General features: G+C 36.0%; 2 protein-coding genes and 1 long non-coding RNA gene across 4 annotated transcripts; 2 read left to right on the forward strand and 1 right to left on the reverse strand.

Annotated features, from left to right (window-relative positions):
- Positions 1-1865: 1865 nt before the first annotated feature.
- Positions 1866-8507, forward strand: emc10 (ER membrane protein complex subunit 10). 2 transcript variants are annotated; one of them, XM_044101437.1, is made up of 8 exons: positions 1866-2012; positions 2150-2216; positions 3678-3790; positions 3900-4013; positions 4110-4294; positions 5081-5174; positions 7704-7801; positions 8212-8507. In XM_044101437.1, the coding sequence occupies exons 1-7, from the start codon at positions 1920-1922 to the stop codon at positions 7788-7790; spliced, it is 753 nt and encodes a 250-aa protein (XP_043957372.1). In that variant the 5' UTR covers positions 1866-1919; the 3' UTR covers positions 7791-7801; positions 8212-8507. The 2 variants fall into 2 exon arrangements, with proteins under 2 accessions (XP_043957372.1, XP_043957370.1); XM_044101435.1 differs by lacking the exon at positions 7704-7801.
- On the reverse strand, positions 8328-22673 carry LOC122822604. Its single transcript, XR_006369172.1, has 4 exons — positions 22489-22673; positions 19261-19417; positions 19001-19182; positions 8328-9061 (listed from the first exon to the last, which is right to left on the reverse strand). It is a non-coding gene; the product is annotated as an uncharacterized LOC122822604 (long non-coding RNA).
- On the forward strand, positions 12518-22482 carry zgc:195001 (uncharacterized protein LOC567531 homolog). The gene is made up of 5 exons (XM_044101438.1): positions 12518-13167; positions 18504-18530; positions 18608-18670; positions 19269-19408; positions 20481-22482. Exons 1-5 carry the CDS (start codon positions 13146-13148, stop codon positions 20883-20885), a joined length of 657 nt encoding a protein of 218 aa, XP_043957373.1. The 5' UTR covers positions 12518-13145; the 3' UTR covers positions 20886-22482.
- Positions 22674-23360: the final 687 nt, after the last annotated feature.

Below are 23360 nucleotides of genomic sequence, written 5' to 3' on the forward strand. Positions count from 1 at the left end.
AAAAATTAATTTATAGTAGATTAATTATAAATTATTATTGTTAGTAGTAGTAATCATGTTCAGCAACGTATTGGCAATAGTGATAGTAGCTAATATTTTTACTACATTATTTGCTTATTTACATTTTAATCATTACATATCATATTATTCTATAATACATACAGGATTACTATTTTATTAGTAGCAATAGTGTTAATTTAATTAGTTATCTTAAAATAATAACCAGAATAATTCAGCAATAGTGATGTAACTAATACTTTTACTCAGTTACTTGTTATATATTTATTACATTTATTAATCTATACTACATTCATTGTTATTAATATTATGTAGCAATTACTTCAATATATTTTGCATAATTTATGATTATATGTCACATTTTCTTATTTATTTATTATTTTTAGAATTTATATAATTATTGCGATTGATGAAATAGTGTAAGTTTAATTAAATTACTTGCTTATTTACTTATTATTCTTGATATATTATTATTACATAGAAAGATTGTAAAGTGTTAACATTTGCAGCCCTGTTTTCTTTATAGAGGAAAGGATGTTATCTCATATTGTCATAATTTAAATCCCATCTGGGTGTGTGAGATGTTTTGGTAAATATGTTAGACATAAACCAGTCAGAGCTTCCCACAGTTGGAGGAGTTATTTTATCCGGGTGAAAAAGCTGCAGCGGTTCTCTGGGGACAGATGCCAGATGTGGACAGCTGTCCTTTCCAGCTTAAAATGTTGCAGTAAAACTTTCATCCAAGGTTTGGGATTAAAGCAGCAAGGAGCTGAATAAACTCCAGTATAAACTCACCTCTTGAATTTGACAAACTAAAAATTTTTTTTTTTTTGCGAAAGCGGAGCTATGAGTGCTGACTAAAGAATTTTAAAACATGAATTACTTTCCTTCCAGCGGGACATAAATATTTAGTATTTCTTGTGAAACGGACTGCTGGATCAGAAAAAGGGTGAGGAAGTTTTTTCTGGTCTGTTAGCAACCTCTGCTGGTTCAAACGTGATCATCAGTTTGAACTCAAACTGATTTTACTATATTAATATTTCATTTCTGGTCATGTAAAGTGCCAAGAAAACAGAAACAACTAAGGAAAAGGCGGGTTAAATATCACACTTGTATGACACTCTGTAACCCTTAAACAGAAAAAGACATTAATAACAATGCATTAAAAGTAGTTTTTGAAACAAATCAACGCAATGTTAAATAAATAAAGACTATTTCTATTCTAATCTATCAAAAGACATTGTCTGAAACCTATAGTTTGTCTGTCTTATGTACATTTGTATTTTAGAACTCCTTTAACTATAATAATTTAACTATAATAACTAAATAATTTTGTAAATTTATAGTCGTTTGTATGATTATAAGTTGATTTGAAACATAAGTAGTCAAAAAATGGACTAATACATTTTACAAAGTCCAACTGAGTGTCTTTCAATCTAAGTTTTCTCTGGATTAATTTATAGAATAATATATTTCTATATGCAGTCTTGTTATTATTTTATTTATTTTATATTTAGACCAATTTAGATTGCTTACAATATCTCACATATATGTATATTTATATACATTTTGTAACGGTTATTGTTATATTTGTATTTAACACTTTGGATGGAGTAGCTTTTCAACAAAGCGCATTGGGTATCAATAAAATATATTGTATTGATGTAAACAACCTTTAAAAAAATAAAATAACTACATTATTTTTGTAAATTCGTTTTAAAAATACACAATTCACGGTAAGTAACAGACTAAAGATGTATGTGAAGCCAAAGATTTCAAAATAAAGATCAAAAACGCAGCGTGTACGTACTTACATACGTAGGGAGTTTATGTGCTTTTATTCTGAAAATGCGGATGTTGTTACTTCTTTAGCCATCTTCCGGTGTCCACAGTTAGTAGCAATGGCTCGCCTGCTACCATTTAATGTTGCTGTTATTTACATTGTTTTGTTATTTATATGCGCAAATTTAGTATCGTGTAATAATGGCCGAAGGGTAAGAGTTAAATAATCATTCGTGAATATATTTTTAACAATAAAAAAGCCATAAGGGTTATTTTATTTATGCTAACGAGTTAGCTTTAGCATTGTGTGATAATGTAGAGGCTAAACGCAGATTTTGATTATTTTCAGGTCGGTGATCCATTGGAGGCCGAGCTCAGTGGATTCTCTGTGCCGCTTGAACACTCGTTTGAACTCGGTGAGAAGATATTTTAATTGCGAAGAAACAGAAGCGTGTAGAACATCACTCATGCTAGTTTGCTAACTAAGTATCCTTGTGCTCACCAAGCTAACGCAATTTCTGTCATTTTAAGGACAGACATTCTATTTTTCTTATGATTTTATATATATTGTTTGTATATATAGTTATATATATAGTTTGTGTCATAGATGTTTTGGAAGTTTATTGACTAGGTTGAATAAAATATTATTTTCAACTTTACCTCCAGGCTTTGTAATTTTGGCATGTAGTAAAGCCTTGTCTTTATTCAAAATTTATCCTAAAAAATGTAAATATGCAAGTCAGAATATAATGTAACTTTGTACTTACGCTGGCTATACAGAATTTCAAACATGTTCAGATTAGAGGACAACACAAAAGGATTTTACATATTAAATTTATCTACATAGGAAAAATTATTATTGTGACAGCTCTATAAATAACCTAAAAGTTAAATTTCAGGCTCAATAGCTCCAGTTAGCATGCTAAATGTTTAAATTTATGAAGGAACAAATATGTCTTCGTTGGAAGAGCTGAAGAACAAGTTGGTGGTTTGACTTTGGTTTGCAAAGCTGCATCTGAATGAAAGACTTCTGCAAAAACAAGCTGTCAAAAGATGAAACTAACGTATAAATTAGAATGTTTATTTATTACGTAAAGGGGATAATGCACATTTATCAACACGAATATACGTATGCCAGATTTAGCCAAAGAGGCTAATTTTTATGTAGCAGGTTGATGAGATGGGTTAAAAAGAACTAAAATCAGCATACATGACCTGTCATTTCTGAAAGATTGCAATATGCAGCTAAAATTAAAGTAATTTAGAGTAACAACCCATAAAACAAAAACAAGTCACATGTGAGGTGGGAAACATGTAAAAATACTAATTAATTTACATGAGTGCAATGATGATAACAGTTTAATAATGTTGGCTGTGTTTGTTGAACATAAATGATCAATCACAGCGGGTCGGCCCTCAGCTCTTCTGATTACCAAATTACTACTGATTATTTTAGTAATCAATTGTTCCATTGAGTACTCTGACAAATTCTACAGGTTTTTTATTTAACCAGTTAAACCTTTTTATGAAATATTCCAAATACATAAAAAATACAAATAAATGATTTAATTCCTATTTTCAAAGTTTAAAAAATATTTTGTGTTCCCAAGAGGAAATTAAATAAACAAAATGTAATATTAAATGAAAAAATAAAAATTGTGTTGCCAAAAATGTATATTTACAGACAAAGGTTGTTTTATTTTATCTTAAAAGCAAATTTTTGCCATTTCGGTTTAATTTCTGTTCTGAATATTTATTATTATTATTTTATTTTATTTTTTTCAGGAAGTGACTTTTTTTCTGTCTCCTACTCAAAAGCTGATGATTACGTTTTTAATTGTTTGTGCTCATCGTTGTTTGCTCTGTTTTGTCTTCAGATGATGTTGCAAAGTTTCAGTCGCGTGGATCCTTGCTGCTGAAAACGGGTCGGGAGCCAAGCGTCTCTGTAACTCAGAACCAGCTGTCAGAAGACGAGCGCTCCAAGCTGAAGGTGAAACTGAAAAACCAAACCTTTGACTGGGACCTCTGGGGTTTAAAAAGCGATGGATTTGTTTTCGCTTTTTAAAAAGCGACGCCTTTGTCCGATTTGGTCTCCTCAGGAAGTGGCTGCAGTCGACGGGCTGTACAGAATCCGAGTGCCTCGGGTTTTCCTGCAGGCGGACAGACAGACGGAGTGGCAGATGGACGGTTACCTCACAGCGTTCGTCAGAGCCGTATGTGTTCAGCTTCAAAAATGGCAGCAAAAACAAATCAGTAGTCACCGAAATGAAGGTTTCTGTGAAGAAGTTTTGTTTTGTTGTGGTTCCCAGTGTGCGATGGTCGAGTCCCACCTGAGCGACGTGATCACGCTCCACACCGACGTGTCGGGATACCTGATCGGCGTCTCCATAGTAACGTTACCTGGAGCCTGCAGAGGCGTGGAGGTGGAGGATGAAGTCGACCTGGAGGTTTTCAACACAACTCTGAGCATCATGGCTCCTGTAAACGCTCCAGGGTCCGTCATTAAGCTTGATTTGGTTCTGATTCAGAAGAAATAGTTAGAAAATAGAATAGTTTTTTTTTATTCTTTTTACTTAAGCATCAATAAATTAAGCTTTATTGCTTAAGTAAAGCTTGAATTATTTTAATTAAACAAAGTAACTTGATTTATTTATGTTCTTTGTAGATGCAACACTTCAAATGTTTTTATGTTAAATGAAAGGCATCCAGTTTGTTTATTATTTTGGGCTCAATTTGAAGGAAACTGAAAAAAATATTTTGTTAATTCTTCCCAATAAAAACAGGATCAGGTCAGTCCTCATTTGAAAACATTTTGTGTATTTAGCCGAGTTTTAGTACAGCAAGTAAAACCAGGTTTGGTGTAATTTAGAGTGCAAGTTGATGGGTCGATGTGGTCCTGGTTACCATGACAACAGAAGGAAAGCAGAAGGTTAGGAAAAGTTTCTGTTGCGTCTAACATTTTTGAGACTAGATTTTGATTTAAAAATTATAGTTTTGTCCTAATTTATTTAATTTATTTTTGAATTGTGGTTGGGAGGGCCGCATAAAGTCAATTCAGGGTCCAAAAATGGCCCCCGAACCCTACTTTGAACACCCGTGATCTTAGTGTTTCTCCTTAGTTAAATATAACCTGCTGAGACAAATAAAAAATAAGCGCGTCTCTGTTTTTCTGTTTTCTTATTTTGTAACTTTCTAATTAATTTTTTTCAGTTTCAGTTGTTTGTTTATGTTTGAAAACAGATTAATTTAAATCTGTTTTTGTTTTGTTTTGTTTTTCCAGACCGGAGACGGCTCTGTTCCTGGAACGGATGGAACAAGAATCTGAGAAGAAAGGAAAGAATCCACAAGAGCAGAAATCGTTCTTCGCCAAATACGTAAGAGCGATCCGAGTTTCTGCCGAAGCTGTCAGGGTTTATAAAAGGTTTAAGAAGTCTCAGTTAATCCATAGTTAGCGTTTAGTGTGTTTAATATCAGATCAGAAATGAGGTAATCACTGTTTTATGGCTAATAGTGTAGATAGTATGTTGGCTGTGCACTGCCAGTCAGCTGGCTAATGCAACAAGGACTTGAAAACTTCCATTGACTGATTTTCCACCAACGCCATGAAATAACTCTTATAGATTCGGCTGGGCGATAAAGATAAAATCTCAGATTTTTGTGTTCACACCAAATCCAATTTTAATAAATTTTTTATTTTTATTTTATTTTACAGAAAATATTTTCAGAGTTGTTTTTATTTCAAATGTCCCTTTTGTGAGTTATTAGCGCCAGGCTAAGAGAATTTTGGTGTAAGAGATTCTAGGCAAATTATTAACAGAATAAAGATGCAATTTCACCGTAAACTTCTTGAAATTACGAGAAAAACAAATTTTAATGAGAAAAAAATGTGTTGAATTATCAGGATCTGGTCAGGTTGTGTTGTTGGTTTCTGGAAATAGACTCAGCTGTTGCTGATAATTTAGTGCTGATGTGTTAAAATGTTAAGTGGTTCTATTAAGTTTTATCTCTAAAACTTCACAAGATGCTCAACTTTCCTCATTTAAAGCTTTTATTTTTCATGTAAGAGTTCTCGTAAAGTTACGACTTTATTCTGGTAATGTTACGACTGTACTCTCATAATCAGAAAAAAGAAATCGTAGCCTAGCCCTAATAGAGTTGACATGAATTCAAGTTCAAAGTAAATAGAGAAACAAGATGGCCGCCCTCGGTGCGCTGACATCACTGGACTTTGGAAACTGAAGGAAATAAAAAAAATCTAAATTTTCCACAAATTAAATCTTCAAAAAACAAAAATTTGATTAACTGATTAAGTTATTTAGCAATTAATCAATTTGTTTAGTGATTGATCGATTTAATCAATGAATCGTACAAAATGATCAACATATTTTAGCTGCAGTGGAAACCTTTATTCTACGTTTTTGAACAAGTTTTGGAGCCCTGAGCCTCTAACGCCAGATTTGATATTTTTATTGATTCTCTCTCACTCAGCATGACTTTCTGCCTGTGTGCAGCTTCTGCAGAGACGGAGGAAGCATGAAGCGCATCGGCTGCTTTTGGCTAAAATAACAGAATGCTTTCCGTTTTCCCAGCCTGTCTTATTAATGTGAGCTTCCAGCCACGATCAAACAGACATTATGAAACATTTTAAACCATTTCAGAGCTGCAAAGTTTTCCTTCATGGTTGAAATCATGATTAATCGACTATTTAAACAATCAACAACTAATTTAGTAATTGATTAATCGCTAACTGGAGGATAGAGACTCAAAGGCCATTTACTGAAAAACAACAACATTCATATATATATATATATACATATATATATATGTATATATATATGTATATATATATATATGTATATAATTTAAGATAAAAACACTTTTGTTTGTAAATATGTTTACCTGGTTTTTACCTGGTTCAGATTTACTGAAGGAATTTTAGGTTGTTTTCTTCTTTTACGTAAAAAAGTAATTAAAGTGTTTATTTGCATAGTTTAATTTATTTATATTATTAAATTAAAAAAGTCTGAAGCAGTTAAATAAAAAAATCTGGAGAATGTTTATTTTTTTATCTGATTAATCCATTATTCTGACAATCAATACATTAATCAATAACTAAAATAATTAAGTTACAGACTTACTTTCCTTCACCTACTAGTTCATTTACATCTGGAATCAAACTTAAAGCACCAGGCGGTTCTGGGGCCGTTGTAGACAAAGAAGAAAGGAGTAAATTGACCCCAAAAATCTTTGTCGTTTCTGATTGTGAAAAGTTGAAAATTTGTTACAAAAAAACTAAAATTTTGAGATTATAATTTTTATTTTTGAAACTCAGAAATTTCCAAGTTTTTTTCTCCTAAAAAATGTGAGGTTAATGTCAAAGTTCAAAGTTTTTTCTATCAAATATTCAACTGTGAAAAGGTCGACATTTCAAAGTTGTTTTATAGAAAACTTTTAATGTGTCAAACTTAAGAAATTTTCAATTTCGAAAACTTTGAATTTCTAGAAGATTTGACTTTTTAAGCTAAAAAAATTTTTTTCTTTCTATTTTTCTGAAAATTTTCGGCTTTTCAAATTTAGAAATATCCAAAAGAAAAAATTCTAGACAATTTCTGATGGATCTCAAAATTTCTGAGTATTTTCAGAAAATTGTCAACTTTTGAAACTCAATATTTACCTTTTTTTTTCTAGAACATTTTCTCTGAACCTAGAAACTTCTTCCTATTTTGGTGTAAATTTACTCCTTTTTTCTGTAATCCGCTGTTGCAGTAAGCTGAGCTCTTTTTGGTCATTTTATTGGTTCTTGCGGCCCGGTGCGACCCGGTTCTGTGCGGCCCGGTCCGGTGTTGTTCTGTGCCGTGTTTGTGCCTCACTGTGTGTCCAGTGACTGTGTTGCTGTGTTCCAGTGGTATTTGATTCTGGGAGGTGCCATCTTCCTCATGCTCACCAATTCGGCACAGCCCCCAGCAGGGGGCGGCAGAGAGCAGAGCTGATTCCCACTGAAGTACAGTTTCCTTACTTGTGGCTCTTCCTCCTCCTCCTCTTCCTTTTCTTCTTCTTCTCCGTTTGTGTTTAACCACAAACTGTAGTTTTTCACTTCTTCCTTCTTTCTCCTCTCTTAGCCCTCCTCAAAAGTCTAAAACCAAATACATTTTAGGCTGATAGTTTCTAAAAATCGACTGAATCCACCCTTTAGAAAGTTAGTGGAGCCTAAAAGTTTTTGGTGTTTGACTCTCTAGTCTCTAACCCTCCTGGAACATTTTAACATTTTCCTTTTCTGTTGAGAAATAAATCTGACCTTATCTGGGAGGAAATAAATCAGCAACTTTTACCAAATACATGCAAGTGATCACAGTTAATTCCATGTAAATTGTGGTAGTTATTTATACAAGGTCTGTTTTTCTTGTCTTGCAGTGGATGTACATCGTGCCTCTCGTTCTCTTCCTGATGATGTCAGGCGCCCAGGACCAATCAGGCGGCGGCGCTGGCGGTGGAGCCGCCAACGGAGGTGGTCGATGATCAACTGTTTGTTTTTCCAGTATCATTCACTGAATAAAAATTCTCAGTTTTTATCTGCTGTACATAAAGCTATTTAAGGAGGAACATATTTGTTGTGCATCTGAAATCTGTACAGTAAGAAGGAAACTTTGCGATTCGCAGGTGACTGCACTTTTACTACTAATGTGGAAAATAAAGTATTTATTACTTTACTTGTCTGTTTTTTTATTTATTTCACCACAGATTCATGTTGTTCTGTAAAATTAACATTCCAGTTGTTTTTATAACATCCTGTTGACTCGTATGATATGAAAAACGTGTTTTCTTTGCATTTTTGTGAAATGCTCTAACAATCTAATCCTACCGCAAAAACGTTTTATCAAAAAAAACAACAACTAATCAGTTTTTCAGAAGTGATGTGTTTCCATTAAGCTAATTTATTTTCAAAATGTCGAATTTCTCAATTTTAAGGTCAAAGGAAACGCAGCTACTGGGCGTCTCCCAGTTGTTCCATTGGGACCAGCTGACTGGATCTGTCTCTCTATGTCAGGTTTGATCCCTGTGTCAACATTACATCACCTCGTTTTTCCATGTCCAGCTGTTTTTAGTCCACACCTCTAACTGTGAGGAACATCCTTTTATTTTTGGGAGGCTCAGTGTGGAGCTTCAGCTGCGTCTCTTCTAATCACCAGAAAGATCTTTTAACTCACTCCGTTCCTCATGTTCCTCTGGGACCAAACTGCTGTCTGCTTCAGAACCAGGAAGGCTGAAAAATCAAGTCATATAAGATTTTACTTGGACCATAGATTTAAAAGTACTGGTTCAATTGGCAGGTCATTTCATTTATAACATGGGGAAAGTATTCTGTTATAAGTAAAATAATCTGCCAGTAAAATTAGCATTTTTTACAATCAATATTAAAGAATTATTGACTTATATCATGTTGATAAGTTACTTGTAAGTTAGTGTCTTATTTTAAATGTAAAATATTTGCACTAGAAACTAGACTAAAAGTACTACTAAAAGTAAGGTTTTGTGTTTTTGCAGTGGGCTGCTTTGAGGTAAGCTTGTCTCAATAAGCAATAAATCAATTAATTGTATAATAAATTAAAACAAACTCATTAATTTCTATTTGCATAATTTATTGTTTTTGTCTTTTCTCTCTTTCTACCAAAAACTGGATGATGAATCTCTTCAGTCTGGTGTTTCGGTCTGAACTCACCCTTTTCTTAACGACAGTTTGGTTTGCAGACTTTATAATTCAATTTATTCATTGTTGCTGTTGTTTTATTTATTTATTTTGGATATTTAAAATGTCTTTCAGTTCCAGGGTTAAATGTTCATTACAATCTATATTTATTCCCTAAATTTTCAGTTCCTCTGCAGACTTGAGGACTTAATATCTGCGCATATTTCATTGTCACAATAGATAAATGGTGCGACTTGAGGTGTAGAGAAGGGGGGCGACATGCTGGCTGCAACACGGTGTCATAAATCACTGTTGCTTGGCAACCGAAGTCAGCATGACTCCGCGTGTCAGGCAGACCCCGCGGTTCACACACACCTCTCGTTTGACGTCTCGTGATTAGTAGGCAGTTTGGAGGTTTGTGTTTCGCTAAAAGTCACGCTGTAAATCTCCTCATGTTGTCGTTGCAGAGTTTAGTTGCAGAATAATCTTTTTGTTGGAGGTGTCAAACTGCTCAAACGTGCTGAGAGATGAAAATTACGCTTAATGACCAGTGGTTCATTCACTCCAACTAAAACCAGGTTTTGTAAGAAGAAAAATGGCTGAAGACCTTGTTTTAACTACCTTGAGTGTAGTTCTAATCAGTCAAATTTCTGACCACGCTGCTGCAGGTGAGCATTGTTGTTTCGTTTTTCATTAGCTAAAATTTCCATTACAAATGAACACAAAGCTTTAATATTCCAATAATGTCAAAAACCACAATTTTACAATTGTGATGTTTCCAATAAATAAGAAACGTGATTAAAATCAGACATGAATAAGTTTGATCATGCGATAAAGCGTTAAAAAACATAATCCTCCAACTATTTCCTCTTTGTCCTCAGCTGCTAACAATAGAGTTAAGTTGTTGCAATGGCACAGTCAAAGTCCAGACCTCAGTCTGAATGGAACCAATTGGAGCTGATTGGAACCAGTTGGAACTGGTTGGATCAGGTTAGAACCGATTGGATCTAGTTGGATCCGGTTGGAACTAATTAGAACTGGTTGGGACTGATTGTATCTGGTTGGAACTGGTTTGAACTGGTTGGATCTGGTTGGATCTAGTTGGAACTGGTCGGATCTGGTTTGAACTGGTCGGATCTGGTTTGAACTGGTTGGATCTGGTTGGAACTGGTCTGAACTGGTTTGAACTAGTCCTCCCATTGACTCAGTTCCACTTCAAGACGAGTGAGAAGGTGAAAGTCGCTGACCTCTTTGTCATGTGAGAAAGAAAGTACGAGGATTACAAGGAGACGTCTTATTGAAAGCCTATTAAAAGCAGCCCAGCAGGTCTCCTTCGCCTTCCACACATTGTATTCTCTGCATGTTGCTGTATCTTTCACCAGTGCCTGATCATATTAACATGTCATGCAGTACGAGTGTTTAAGGTTATGCAGCAGCCAGCCTGGGCGGTGAAGTTCACTGTGACTGTTGAGGGTATGATCTAGTTCCCAAAAGGCTCTGAAACAAAACAGTTTGAAATAAGCTGCTGACAGAAGGAAAGACTGGTGTTGAGATCTCATCCTTCACACAGAGGGCATGTTGCAATGTTAGGATGAATTCACACCAGCTCTGTTTAGTTCACTTTAATTGAACTCCAGTTCATTTTCCTGGAACATGAACTGGAGTTCATTTTGGGGAGCGGTGAATGCATGATCAAACCAAAAAAGCAAACTCTGGTCTGCCTACAAAACTCGGTTCAGTTCAAGTAAACTTTGGTGTGGTTCCAGTGCATATATGAACGTCAAGTGGGCCAAATACCGCCCCAAAAGCAGGAAGTGGACAACAGTGGAGGGCATTCTGGGTAAATACAACCAAACCAAACTTGAGTCCAGAGCTAGCAGGAGAAAGGACAATGGCTGTCTTTTCCAGCAGCCATTGTACAGCGCATACACCAGCGAAACCATCACTCCATTTTATTTACAGGTATATTGTGATCAGTGCCTTCTTCTGAGGTTTTTGTGTTGTTTCCTTCAGTGGTTCTTGGTGCTGCGCCACCACAGGCGAGGTGGGGAACAGATATTTCAATTAATCTGGATTGTTTGATACAGTACAGAGTTAAAGCAAAGTACAGCAGCTGAAAATGTAACAAATATTGAAATTTTGCTAATTCTGCTGCCCTATCAGGTGTGAAAACAGCCTAAGATAATATGAATACTGTTATGGTTCCCTATGCTCTGGAGGAACTACACTACTATCAAATTATCACAACCTAGCAACCAAAACAGAGCTCCACACTGCAAATATACAAAATGTTACCAATTATTTTTGGTCTAGTTTCTACGATAAAACAAAACGTAGCAGTAACTTTTTAGCAAGATATTGGAGCTTGGTTTAAGTGAAGAATTTCTTCATGTTGATGAAAAAGAAAGTTCTACTGGTAGATTATTTCACTTATAACAAGGGAAAAATGTCTGGATATAAGTAAAATAATCTACCAGTGGAAATAGTTATGTTTTCATGTATTTTAAAGAATTACTGACTTAGATTAAGCTCTCATATCTTGCTAAAAATTGAATGTAAGTTAGTTTTCTCTTATTTCAAAAGACTAAGATATTTGCACTAGATATTAGGCCAAAAATACTTGATAAGATTTTGTGTGAAGTGACATTTCTTCGCACTTTTTTGTTACCTAGCAACACCAGTCGAGCCCAGCCCCGTTACCCTAGCAACCCAAACGGAACTCCAGAACGTTTGGTCAGCTGGTTTTACTGCTGTATTAGCTGTACATTGGCTGCTTTTTGAAGCTGTATGTTAGTATAATTGCTAATCTGTTTGCAGCCATTTTCACATCAAATGTAAACATTGTGTTGGGGGAGGGAGGGCGTGGCCAGCAGCAGCTTATTTGGATTTAAAGTGACAAGACGACCCAAAACAGCTCATTATAAACTAGATCTTATTATCTGAGAATAATTTTGTGAAAGAAAAAATGTAATGAACATGTTTTGTATAGAAGGAAGCATAGCAGGTCACCTTTAAAGCAGAAAACTGACAGAATCAGGACAATCTGAGGTGAAGATTGTCCTCCAGCTGTTGCCTCCGATATAACATCTGTTGGTACAGTTTGTTCCCAGTGAGAAATACTGGGAGCAGCAGCTCCTGATGGATGGGATCTGGAACCGCTGACAGCTCCCCGGTGAGACGCTGGCTTCCTTCTCACATAGTGACGGCTCAAACCCTACAAACAGAAAATAACCCCACTAGCCGGCATCTGGACTGGGGATCAGTTTAATCGTTAGCAGCCATTCTTTCTCGGTTAAAAGGACTCCAAAGGGCACAGGGCTGCACGTTTCTTTCACCCTCATTTGTCTTTAAGAAATACAGATTTATCATCATTTAATACGACGGAGGCGTGTCCCTCCTGCACATGCTCAGTGCGAGTGTATGCAAACATGCTGGAATGGTTGGGATGTCCTCGGTACTTCAGCCCGGTTCCCAGTAAAAAGTATCACGAGTTTCAAGTGACGGGATCGTCCTTTTTTTGGGACGGTTCCATCCGATCCGACAAAAAAAACTCGGCTCATCCATCTGCCCCTCCTCACTCATCAGAAGTTGATAAAGGTGAGCCCTGGAGTTACCAGGAAGCACTTTGACAAGAGCTGCACGCCAGGAGCCAAACAGAACCATGCCGGTCCCCAAGAAAGCAGGTAAGAATGGAGTCCCACCAGAACCGACCGGTTCCCAATCATCCCCGCTAATTACTATTCTTAGCCACATTACTCTGCAAAAACACAAAATCATACCAAGTATTTTTGGTCTAGTTTATGGTGCAAATATTTTATTACACTTTAAAGAACTCAAAACGAACTAGCAGGATATCCTAGCTTATTTTAAGTAAATAATTCTTGAATATTGATAAAACGTTCTAGATTTGCTGGCAGATTATTTCACTATTGCTGCTGAAAAGTTATTTGCAAGTTAGTTTTGTCACATTTCAAGTGTAATGAGGTATTTGCACTAGAACCTAATACAAAATACTTGGTTTTTGCAGTGTATTATGCATATTAAGTCTGTTATTGATCAATTTGCATTTCTAATTTAATTTTAACATCTTAAATTAAATGCTGTCTTTTCATGTCTTAACATACATTTTAAGTGTTATGTTTATTTTAATTCTGTCTGATGCTTTCTCACTTAAAGATGAAATTAGTTTCTTTATTTCTAGTTTTAATAACGCTTTACACTGCAAAAACACAAACTTGATAAGTATTTTCCATATAGTTTGTAGTGCAAATATCTTAGTAAACTGAAAAAATGACAAAACTAACTTAGAAATAACGTTTCAGCAAGATATAAGTTTGTTTCAAGTCAATAACTCCTTAATATTTATGAATGAAAAAGTATTATTTCACTTTAACAACCTTGTTCCACATTTTAAGAGAAATAATCTACCAGTGGAAACAGTCCTCTTTCATTTTTCACTTAAAACTTTTTTTTCGCTATTTTATTTTAAATGCAGTACAAATATACTTCTAAATATTACAGTTTTGGGTTAATTACTGCTCTGAATATGCTGTTTTACAGCAAATAGCCTCTTTTAGTCTGTATGTTCCAGTTAACGATTAATCATTTACTCAATTAGTTGATTATTTTACTTATCGATTCATCACGATTAGCCGTTTCAGCCCTGAAAACAGTGATAAGATAAAAGCCGTTTTGATTTTTGCTCCTTCATGTTTCTGATTAGTTATTTAAAGTGTCGCCACCGGGCTCAGACGAAAGGTCACAGCGACGTCTTTGTTTTTCTGACATTAACCGGTCCCAGTTCACAATGATTTGTTGCTCGTCACTTTGTTTTACCACCAGTTTTATTAGGCTGTTTATTTACTGTTATTGAGTGTCTTCATACCCGCCGGCCCGGCAGTCCAGCTCCGAGCCAAACAGCGGTCGTCACCTCGGATCATGCCAGTGTTTCCCCGACCATTAATCACGTCAACAAAGTGTGTGGCTTTGCTACTGAGAAAGCAGCCGACTGAGTGTCACATTGCCTTTTCATTCGCTTTCGGTAATCCTGACCTGTTGCAACATGACCACTCGATGCATCTTTTAGATGCTTTTCTTTGAAGATGTCTTGTTTCTGCGGAAGAGGATCAGGACAACAGGAAAAATACAAATTCTGACCTTTATCTCAGAATGAAGACGTTTCCTTAATTGTTTTTCTTTTCTGGATCTTGACTTATCAGAAATTTGACATTTTTTTTCCAAAATTGCAACTTTTTCTTCAAAATTCAGTTTTTTTCTCTAGATTATGACTTTTTCCTCAGAATTCCAACTTTTTTCCAGAATTTTTTTTTATTTTTCTCAAAGTTCAGACCTTTTTCCTCAGTTATTTTTTTCTCTGAATTCTGACTTTTTCTACCTCAGAATCATAATTGTTTTAGCTGTCTAAGCACCATCACATAAATCTAATCTTAAAACTCAAATCTACCAAATAAAATTGGAACCGACTTTCAGTGGATCAAGTTCAGATTTACAAATCCAGGAAGGAAAAACAGTGATGTGTTTATTTCTGTATGCTAACAACATAACTGACATAAAGCTAAGAATGTTTGATCATTTTTTGGGCGTATTTGTCAGGATTCTGAGATTAAAGTCAACATTTTTATGTTTTGTTGGCCTTTTCTTCTTCTCTGGAATACATCCTTCCAGTCCATGCCTAGCAGCTGACATAGCCCACGCCACTCCAGCCTCCAGCCCAGTTGTTACTAATCCATCCTCCTGCTGCTGCTGCAGTAATGAAGTGTGAAATGCTGCACAGTAATTCAAGCAACAAAATGCAAAGGCTCATATCGGGGTTATTTATGGCCGCTTGATTGAAGCAAGAAGTAACACAAAATCCTCCGTAAGTGATTTATAGCGTCAGAATTTTGCTTTGTTGATTTATTTTATGAGTAAGTCAGATTGAAGGACGAAATTTCTCCAGAATCCTTCTGCGCCTTTATTCCATTTTTCCAGCCGGTAAGACTTGAAACCAGATAAAAACACGGTGGGATGAGACCAGATCTGCCCCTCATGTCCCTGTCCTCTGATCTTGCTGTCTCAGTGGGACGTTTTGAAACCGATCTGCCCAGACGAGTCGCCCCGTCCCGATGAGACCGGAGTCGTGGAGAGAAAAAAGTCCGCTGGTCCGGCTGTCCAAAACAAACAACTCCCATAAATCATCCAAGGAGCCGCGGCTGACTTTCTAGCGGGACTCTCATGTGACTTCGGACTGTTGATTTGAGACAAAATCCGTCAGAATATGTTCAAAACAAAAACACAAGTGTTTTTAGTCTCATTTCTTGGGCAAATATCTTAGTACATTTGAGATGAAAAAAACCTAACTTTTCAGCAAAATATAGGAGTTTGTTTTATGTAAATAATCCCTTAATATAAGTGGAAAAGTACTGGTTCACCTGGCAGATTACTATAATGTGGACAAAATGTTTTGTTACAAGTGAAATACCTTTTTCACTTGTAACAACCAGTACAACCAGTGGAACCAGTACTTTTTAAAAAAGTCAATTTTATGAATTTACTTACACAACTAAGATATTGGGACTAGAAGCAAGACAAATCTACTTGGTAAGATTTGGTGCGATTGCAGTTAAGTCACGTTCCATGGGCACTGTGCCGTTACCTAGCAACCCCAGACTAGCTCAGCCCTGTTACCTAGCAACCCAAGCAGCATTCCATGGGTTAGCGTTATATAAACTACATCAAAAATACAAAGTAGATTCTGTGTTTTTGCAGAGTTCAAAAGTTATATGGTCAAAAACATTTCAACAACGCAAAAGATTTAGGTAATTAATTTCTTAATGGTGACTTTAATAAAGTACTTGATCTACTGGCAGATTATTTTCCTTATAACAAGACATTTCCCATGTTACAAGTGGAATAATCAATTGAACTACAACTTTATCAATATTTTAAAAAATACTAACTGTCAGTGAGTAAATACTCAGTAAGACTTTGTGTTTTTGCAGTGTTCAGAGGTAATAACATCAAACATCTTCCAACACTGCAAAAAAACAAAATCTTTTCAAGCATTGTGGTCTTGTTCCTAGAGCAAATATGTTAATGCGCTTTAAATAAGACAAAACTAACTTGCAAGTAACTTTTCAGCAAGATACAGGAGCTTGTTTTAAGTAAATAATTCCTTAATACTGATTTTAAAAAAACTTGGTAGTTATACTAGCAGATTATTCCACTTATTATAAGTGGAGCTGATAGTTTTTCCTTGTTTTTCATCAATAACAAGGAATTATAGATCAAAATATTCTACAAAGTTGTTGTTAGTTTTGTCTATTGTGTATTTGCAATGGAAACCAGATCAAAAATACTTGGTAAGGTTTCATGTTTCTAGTGTAGAAATAGATATTAAAACTACAGGAGATGTCATATAAAATCTTGAGCTGTGGAAACACATTGCAGTTAGAAGTGATAAAACATTGGACAGATATAAACATAAAAACACTTTAACCATAAGACATATGGTTTTGTATTTTTGCAGTGTTCAAACACTGAATTGTACCAAACTTTATCCCTTTTAAAGAGCCGGTTCCTTTAAATGTCCTCATGCCTCCCGGCCACATGGCCTTCATGTCTCTATTGCTGCGATGTCAGGCCATCCATCATGGAGTCAGTTTATCCCGGCTGGCGCTTCCTACTGCTCCGTGGAACATCCTGGATATTTTCAGTCTTCCAGCTCGCCACCGACTTGACATCTCACTCTTGATCCGTCTGCAGCGTTCGCCGTTTTCTCTCTTTCTTCTTCATTGTCTCATTTAATGAACAGAGGGCGCAGTTAAATAAGACTGACGAGGTCATCCGTGTCAGGCTCGCCCGTTTTCCGACACGCAATCTTTCAACCTTTGACTCTTCTAATGTGAACATTTGGAACATGGTGTCTCCGTACGTTCTGTTAATGTGACGGTTTTATGTATCAAGTGGTTTCTTATTTAAAAAGTTTGCGAACATCTCCTCGGATAAACAAGAACAAGTCAGACAGGGACATTCACAGATAGAGACAAGATGACATTTTTCCTCTGGTTAAAGCTAGAAAACGGATAACAACATAAGAGTTTTATCAACGGTCAATATCGACAGTTAGTCTTCAGTTTTTTTGTTTTAATTATCTAAATTTCTGCCAAACTGGTGGCGTGACTTTCCTGTTTTATCCACAGTTTCCTCTACACACCGTTGTTTTTTATTTCTAAGCAGTTGTGAGGAATGGTTGGGAAACCTTAAACTGCTCCTGCGCCAGTTACTCAGCAGACTGTTGCTAGGTAACCAAAGAGTGCGTGAGTTGCTAGGTAACCAAAGCGTGACTGTGATTGTATGGTCTGCATGTGATAATAGAAATACCTTCAGGAAGGGTATTTTTGTCATTGTTGTCATAGTATAAGATCTAAAGATAATAACAAGAAATAAAGATAAAAGTAGTTTAACTGCATTTGCTGGACTGCTACTGAAAGAAAAATTAACATATGTGCCGGTGCACAGTAATCAAATGTGAGAAAAGAGAGAATAAATATTTTTTTCTCATGAACACATGGTATACAGTGTTGTAAAGTCAGATAACACGTATAGTTAATATCATAAAAGATGTGATTATTATAAAAAATTTGTCGTTTTTGTCCCGGATGAATCCACTAGAGGGTGCACTGATGGTAGCTAGCTAACTGGTGGGACTAGCTACCAGTCCCACCAGTCCAACAAACACTTTTCTACTTAAATTATGTCCATTTTTATAACACTGTCTAAGAAAGTAGGCCTTCATAAACCAAGGAGTATTTTAATTCATATAAATAAACGTGTTACACTGTGTTGATGTACGTTTTAAGAATAATTCAGAAGTATTTCTTCAGCATATGGACAATTGAGCCAAATTAAAGTTTGCAACTGCAGACAAAATGCTGCAACCAAAGGGAATGAAAGCATGAGAGCATATGTGCTCAAAGTGACTGAAATATAATCCTGCTTTCTGTTTTGAAATGTCTAGGGAAAAAAGGAAGCAACGCTGCAGAAGGTAAATCACCAAATTCTGTTTGTTTTGATTCAGTCATCCTGGTAAATGCTAATAAATGTATCTTTGTCTCACTCTAGAGAAGCTGCCGCCGTATGAGCCAAATATCCCGGAACCAACTACCAGAGCTGACTTCATGAAATGTATGGCTTTCTAAAGCTTTTAAATATCCATTATCTATACCTACGCTGCAAAAACACAAAATCTCAGAAAGTATTGTTGGCCTAGTTTCTAGTGCAAATATCTCAATACACTTGAAATAAGACAAAAATAACTTAAAACAGTTTTTAGAAATCCCAACCGCATAAAAAAACAAAAACAAATAAATTTCAAAAACCCTTCTATTGTTAACTGACCCGTTACCTAGCAACCCCAGCTGAGTCTAGTCCATCACCTAGCAACCCAAGCAGAGTTGCCAGGTATCTTTTCCAGTGTGTCTGCTGGAAAAGACAAATGTTTTGTTGTTGACTTACCGTATGGAAACCACTTGCTGCAATCTTGTTGGCTGTGCAGGAGGATCCACTTCTGCTTTTCAAAGGTGTATGGTTGTATAATTGCGCATCTCTTTACAGCCATTTTCACAGCCGATTATAAACTTTGAGTTTGGGGGGCGTGGCCAGAAGCAGTTTATTTGGCTTCAAAGTGACAAGAGGCCCTTAAACAGAAAACAATAGGTCACCTTTAAGAACCTCCATGTTTTAGCAACATTTTCACATTTAAGTTATTTTTCTACCTCCTCAGACTGGTTCCCCGTCTCTCTGGATGACAAAACAGCACAGAAGCTGCTGTGGATTTCTGAGGGCAGCACCAAAGTGACTCGTACCTCGGACACAGTCTGCCCTTATCCCAACAGGCCTGAAAGATACCAGGACTCACCACAGGTAGGAGGCCTGGAACTCAAAGGTCGCAACATTAACATGGTTTACAAAAGGCCATAATCAAACACCGCTTTTAACTGGTTCAGTTGCAGGCGCTACATGTAACATTGGTTTTAGATGCACTTTTACATATGTATCTTGTGAAATAAACGCGTTTCCAACTCATCTAACGTGTTGACGCAAGGAGCGGCCATGCTGAAATATGGTTAACTATTTAACTGAGGTAAGACAAGTTGCTCCGACTTTCCCAGTAGGAAATCAGACTTTGGAGGAAGTTTCAGTTGATTTTTTCGACTGGGATGTTGACCTCACTATAGTCTGTAGAAATCCCAGAGCTCTGAAAAAAGGCAATGAATTTCTGGGAAAAATTAAGAGATTTTGATATTAATCTAAACATTTCCAAGAAAAAACTTGGAATTTTCTGGGTTTCAAAAGTTGAAAATATCTGACTTTCAAAATAAATCTTAAAATTTTGCACTTTTTTATATTTTGGAGTTTTTTCTAGTAATTTTGACTTTTCAAACTCAGAAAAAATAAAATTCTAGAACATTTCAATATGAAGATTTCAATTTTTTTCTAGCAAATTTATAACTTTTGAAACTCAGAAAGTTTCCAAAAGTCAAAAATGTTCAACTTTTGAAACTCTGAAATTTCCTAGTTTTTTTTAGAACAATTCTTAGTTTTGTGTAGCAAAATCTTTGCTTTTCAAACTGAGAAAATTTCAAGTTTTATTTCTAGAAACACTGCGACAGACTGGCGACCTGTCCAGGGTGACCCCGCCTCTCGCCCAGAACGTTAGCTGGGGATTGGCACCAGCAACCATCCTGACCCCATTAGGGACGAAGGGTGAACAGAAAATGGATGGATGGATTTCTAGAAACATTTTTTAAAGCAAATTTTAGACTTTTGAAACTCAGAAATTTCCACGTTTTTTCTAGAAAATGTTTTTAGAAAAGCTTAATCAAAAAATTTCTGAGTTATTTTGGTGTAAATTCTCTGTAGCTTTTTCTTTCCATCTCTAGCACGCCGCCGTAGAGCGGAGCGCTGCAGGTTTCACGAATGTCTTCTGTTGCAGGTGCTGTGTAAGGAGGGCTTGATGGGCGTCCGAGGCTACTGGGAGGTGGATTACGACGGCTGGGTGGTGATCGGTGTGGTGGCGGAGAGTGCGCCCCGTAGAGGCCAGGAGGTGCCCTGCGGTCTCGGGGAGAACAAAGGCTCCTGGGGGGTCGGCTGGTCCGGTTCCTGCTACCAGGTCTGGCACAACGGCGAGAACATCGACATCCAGCTGCCGGTATCCCCCACCATAGGCGTCTACGTCGATCTGCCGGCCGGCATCATCTCCTTCCTGTCGGTGGAGGGAGACTCCGAGAAGGAGGTGCGGCTGATCCACAAGTACAAAGCCAAATTCGAGGAGAGAATTTTCCCCGGGTTCTGGATCGGAACAAATTCCTTCTGTCTTATCCGGAAAAAAGATCAGTGACACTTGAAAGGGGTTGCAATGGAAACCCATCCATGACATGAATAAAAAAACAAAAGTCTGCAGGAAGTCATAATTTTGACTTTCTAAGTCATAATTTTTGATATACTGGAGTAAACCTTCAATGAGAAACTATTTACAAATAATGACTTTAAATCTCAAAATTATGACATTCAAAGTAGAAATTATGACATTAAAACTCAAAATGATGACTTTTATTCTCATAATTATGACTTCAAAACTCATAGTTATGACTTTTCTCTGTCTATATTTTCATAATTTTAACCCTTATTCTTGTAATTATGACTTTAAAATTCTAAATTATGACTTTTTCTCATAATTTTAACTTTCAACTCATACAAATGTAACTTGTACAATTCTGAATTTTAAAGTCATATTTCTAAGACTTTTTACTTTTATTTTTATGATTATAAAACTCTAAATTTTACTTCCTGTCTGGCTATTATTTTTTGGTTCATGGCAGAAATGGGCTTCCATAGTTGTGGGAATTGGGCAGCAGTGGTTTTACCAGAAAGTGTTCATTTAGGTGTGATTGGAGAAAAACAAGCTTTGAAACACAACTGAATACTTGGCAACATGTTTGCAGTTTTTTTTCCTCTCAATGCATAAAAACACCTTCAGACCTTCATTTGTTTTTGTTAATTTAAGTTAGACCAGATAATGTTGGGTGTTTTTATTACTTTGACCCTGTTAAATTGTCCTGAATGTAGTCAATAAACTAGTTTTCTTCACTGTGCCAGTATAAAGTCGACACTCAACTGACTTTTTTGTCTGTGCTGGAATGAGTGCAAACATGCAACTTTAGTGATGACAAGATCAAAACAAAACAAAGACCATCACTAATATTTGGTTAAAAGTTCCTCAGCAAGTTTCCTTTCACTGACCTATTTCCTTAAAAAAAAAACACACTTCTGGTATATTTTCTGCCAATCATTCAGGCAGATTTTGGTTCCTAAAGCTGTGTTTTGGGACAAATGTTTGTGGGTCTCAACAGCTGATTTTGTTTGTTATCTTCTGATTTAAGTTATGAATATGTGCCATTCAATGCCCACCAATAGAATAGAATTGTTATTTAATTGGAAAAATTAACTGCAATGCTGATGAATCAATACTTTTACCTACAGATTGTCGGGCGGGAAATTGGCAAGGTAGGCCCAGATAACACAGTGCTAGCGAGTGCTAGCTAATAACACAGTGCTAGCGAGTGCTAGCTAATAACACAGTGCTAGCGAGTGTTAGCTAATAACACAGTGCTAGCGAGTGCTAGCTAATAACACAGGGCTAGCGAGTGCTAGCTAATAACACAGTTGTAGCGAGTGCTAGCTAATAACACAGTGCTAGCGAGTGTTAGCTAATAACACATTGCTAGCGAGTGTTAGCTAATAACACAGTGCTAGCGAGTGTTAGCTAATAACACAGTGCTAGCGAGTGTTAGCTAATAACACAGTGCTAGCGAGTGTTAGCTAATAACACAGTGCTAGCGAGTGTTAGCTAATAACACAGTGCTAGCGAGTGTTAGCTAATAACACAGTGCTAGCGAGTGTTAGCTAACACGCTGTCCGTAGCCGGAAAAAGAAAAAACTACCTTTCAAACCAGCGCTGCCTTCTTTCCGTTCGCTTTGAGTCCTCTGCATTTCAATCATCGTTTTAGTTTCCTCACACTGACACACTCTGTTTCTGTATCGAAGAATATTGAAATGAATCTCCCTGGATATTCTCATCTTCCAACGTTCAGATGTGGCCGTTCTGTTCGTGCTTAGTCCGAACATCCGGGTAACAATGACGTCAATAGCAATGAGCGCCATTAAAAATCTCCAAAAAACTTGAGGGGGGAAAAAAATTAACATTTCTGACTTTCAAAATCGAATGTTTTCGACTTTTAAAACTCTTAAACTTTAATGATGACAGTCAAAAAAAACAAAAACAACTTTTGAAACTTTCCTCTTCTTTTTTTCTAGAAAAGAGTTTAATCTCAAAATTTAATCTTTTGGCATAAATTTATTTTTTCTAAGATGGCCATAATATGCCGTTTTATTGGAAGAATACACAAGTGATGAATAACTGATCAAATTTTATTTAAAAAAGTACAAATTCTAGTATTTTAAAGACTAACATTTTGAAAACTACAAATTTATTTTTTTCATAAAACCTTTGAAACCCATACTTGATTGTTGGTGTATACATGTTAGGACAGGCTAAAGAACTTCCTGCAACAATATTTACAGTTTATTGTATATTCACATAATGTCTAAATGTGTATAAACAAGAGGTCTCACTGTAACATAATGTGTATCTGGTGTGTATTTTCTTCAAGAGAAGTTACTTGCAGTGGGTAATCAGAAATATGACAAGTACGAGCAGCAACTCTTCAAAAATATTAAAAAGTGAAGCAAAACTAAACTATTCCTAAAAACATATTTTTTCAAGTTACTGAAATGAATCCATTTACTCCGTTTG

The sequence above is a fragment of the Gambusia affinis genome, linkage group LG19 (genome assembly GCF_019740435.1).
Source record: "Gambusia affinis linkage group LG19, SWU_Gaff_1.0, whole genome shotgun sequence".
NCBI classification, from domain to species: domain Eukaryota; kingdom Metazoa; phylum Chordata; class Actinopteri; order Cyprinodontiformes; family Poeciliidae; genus Gambusia; species Gambusia affinis.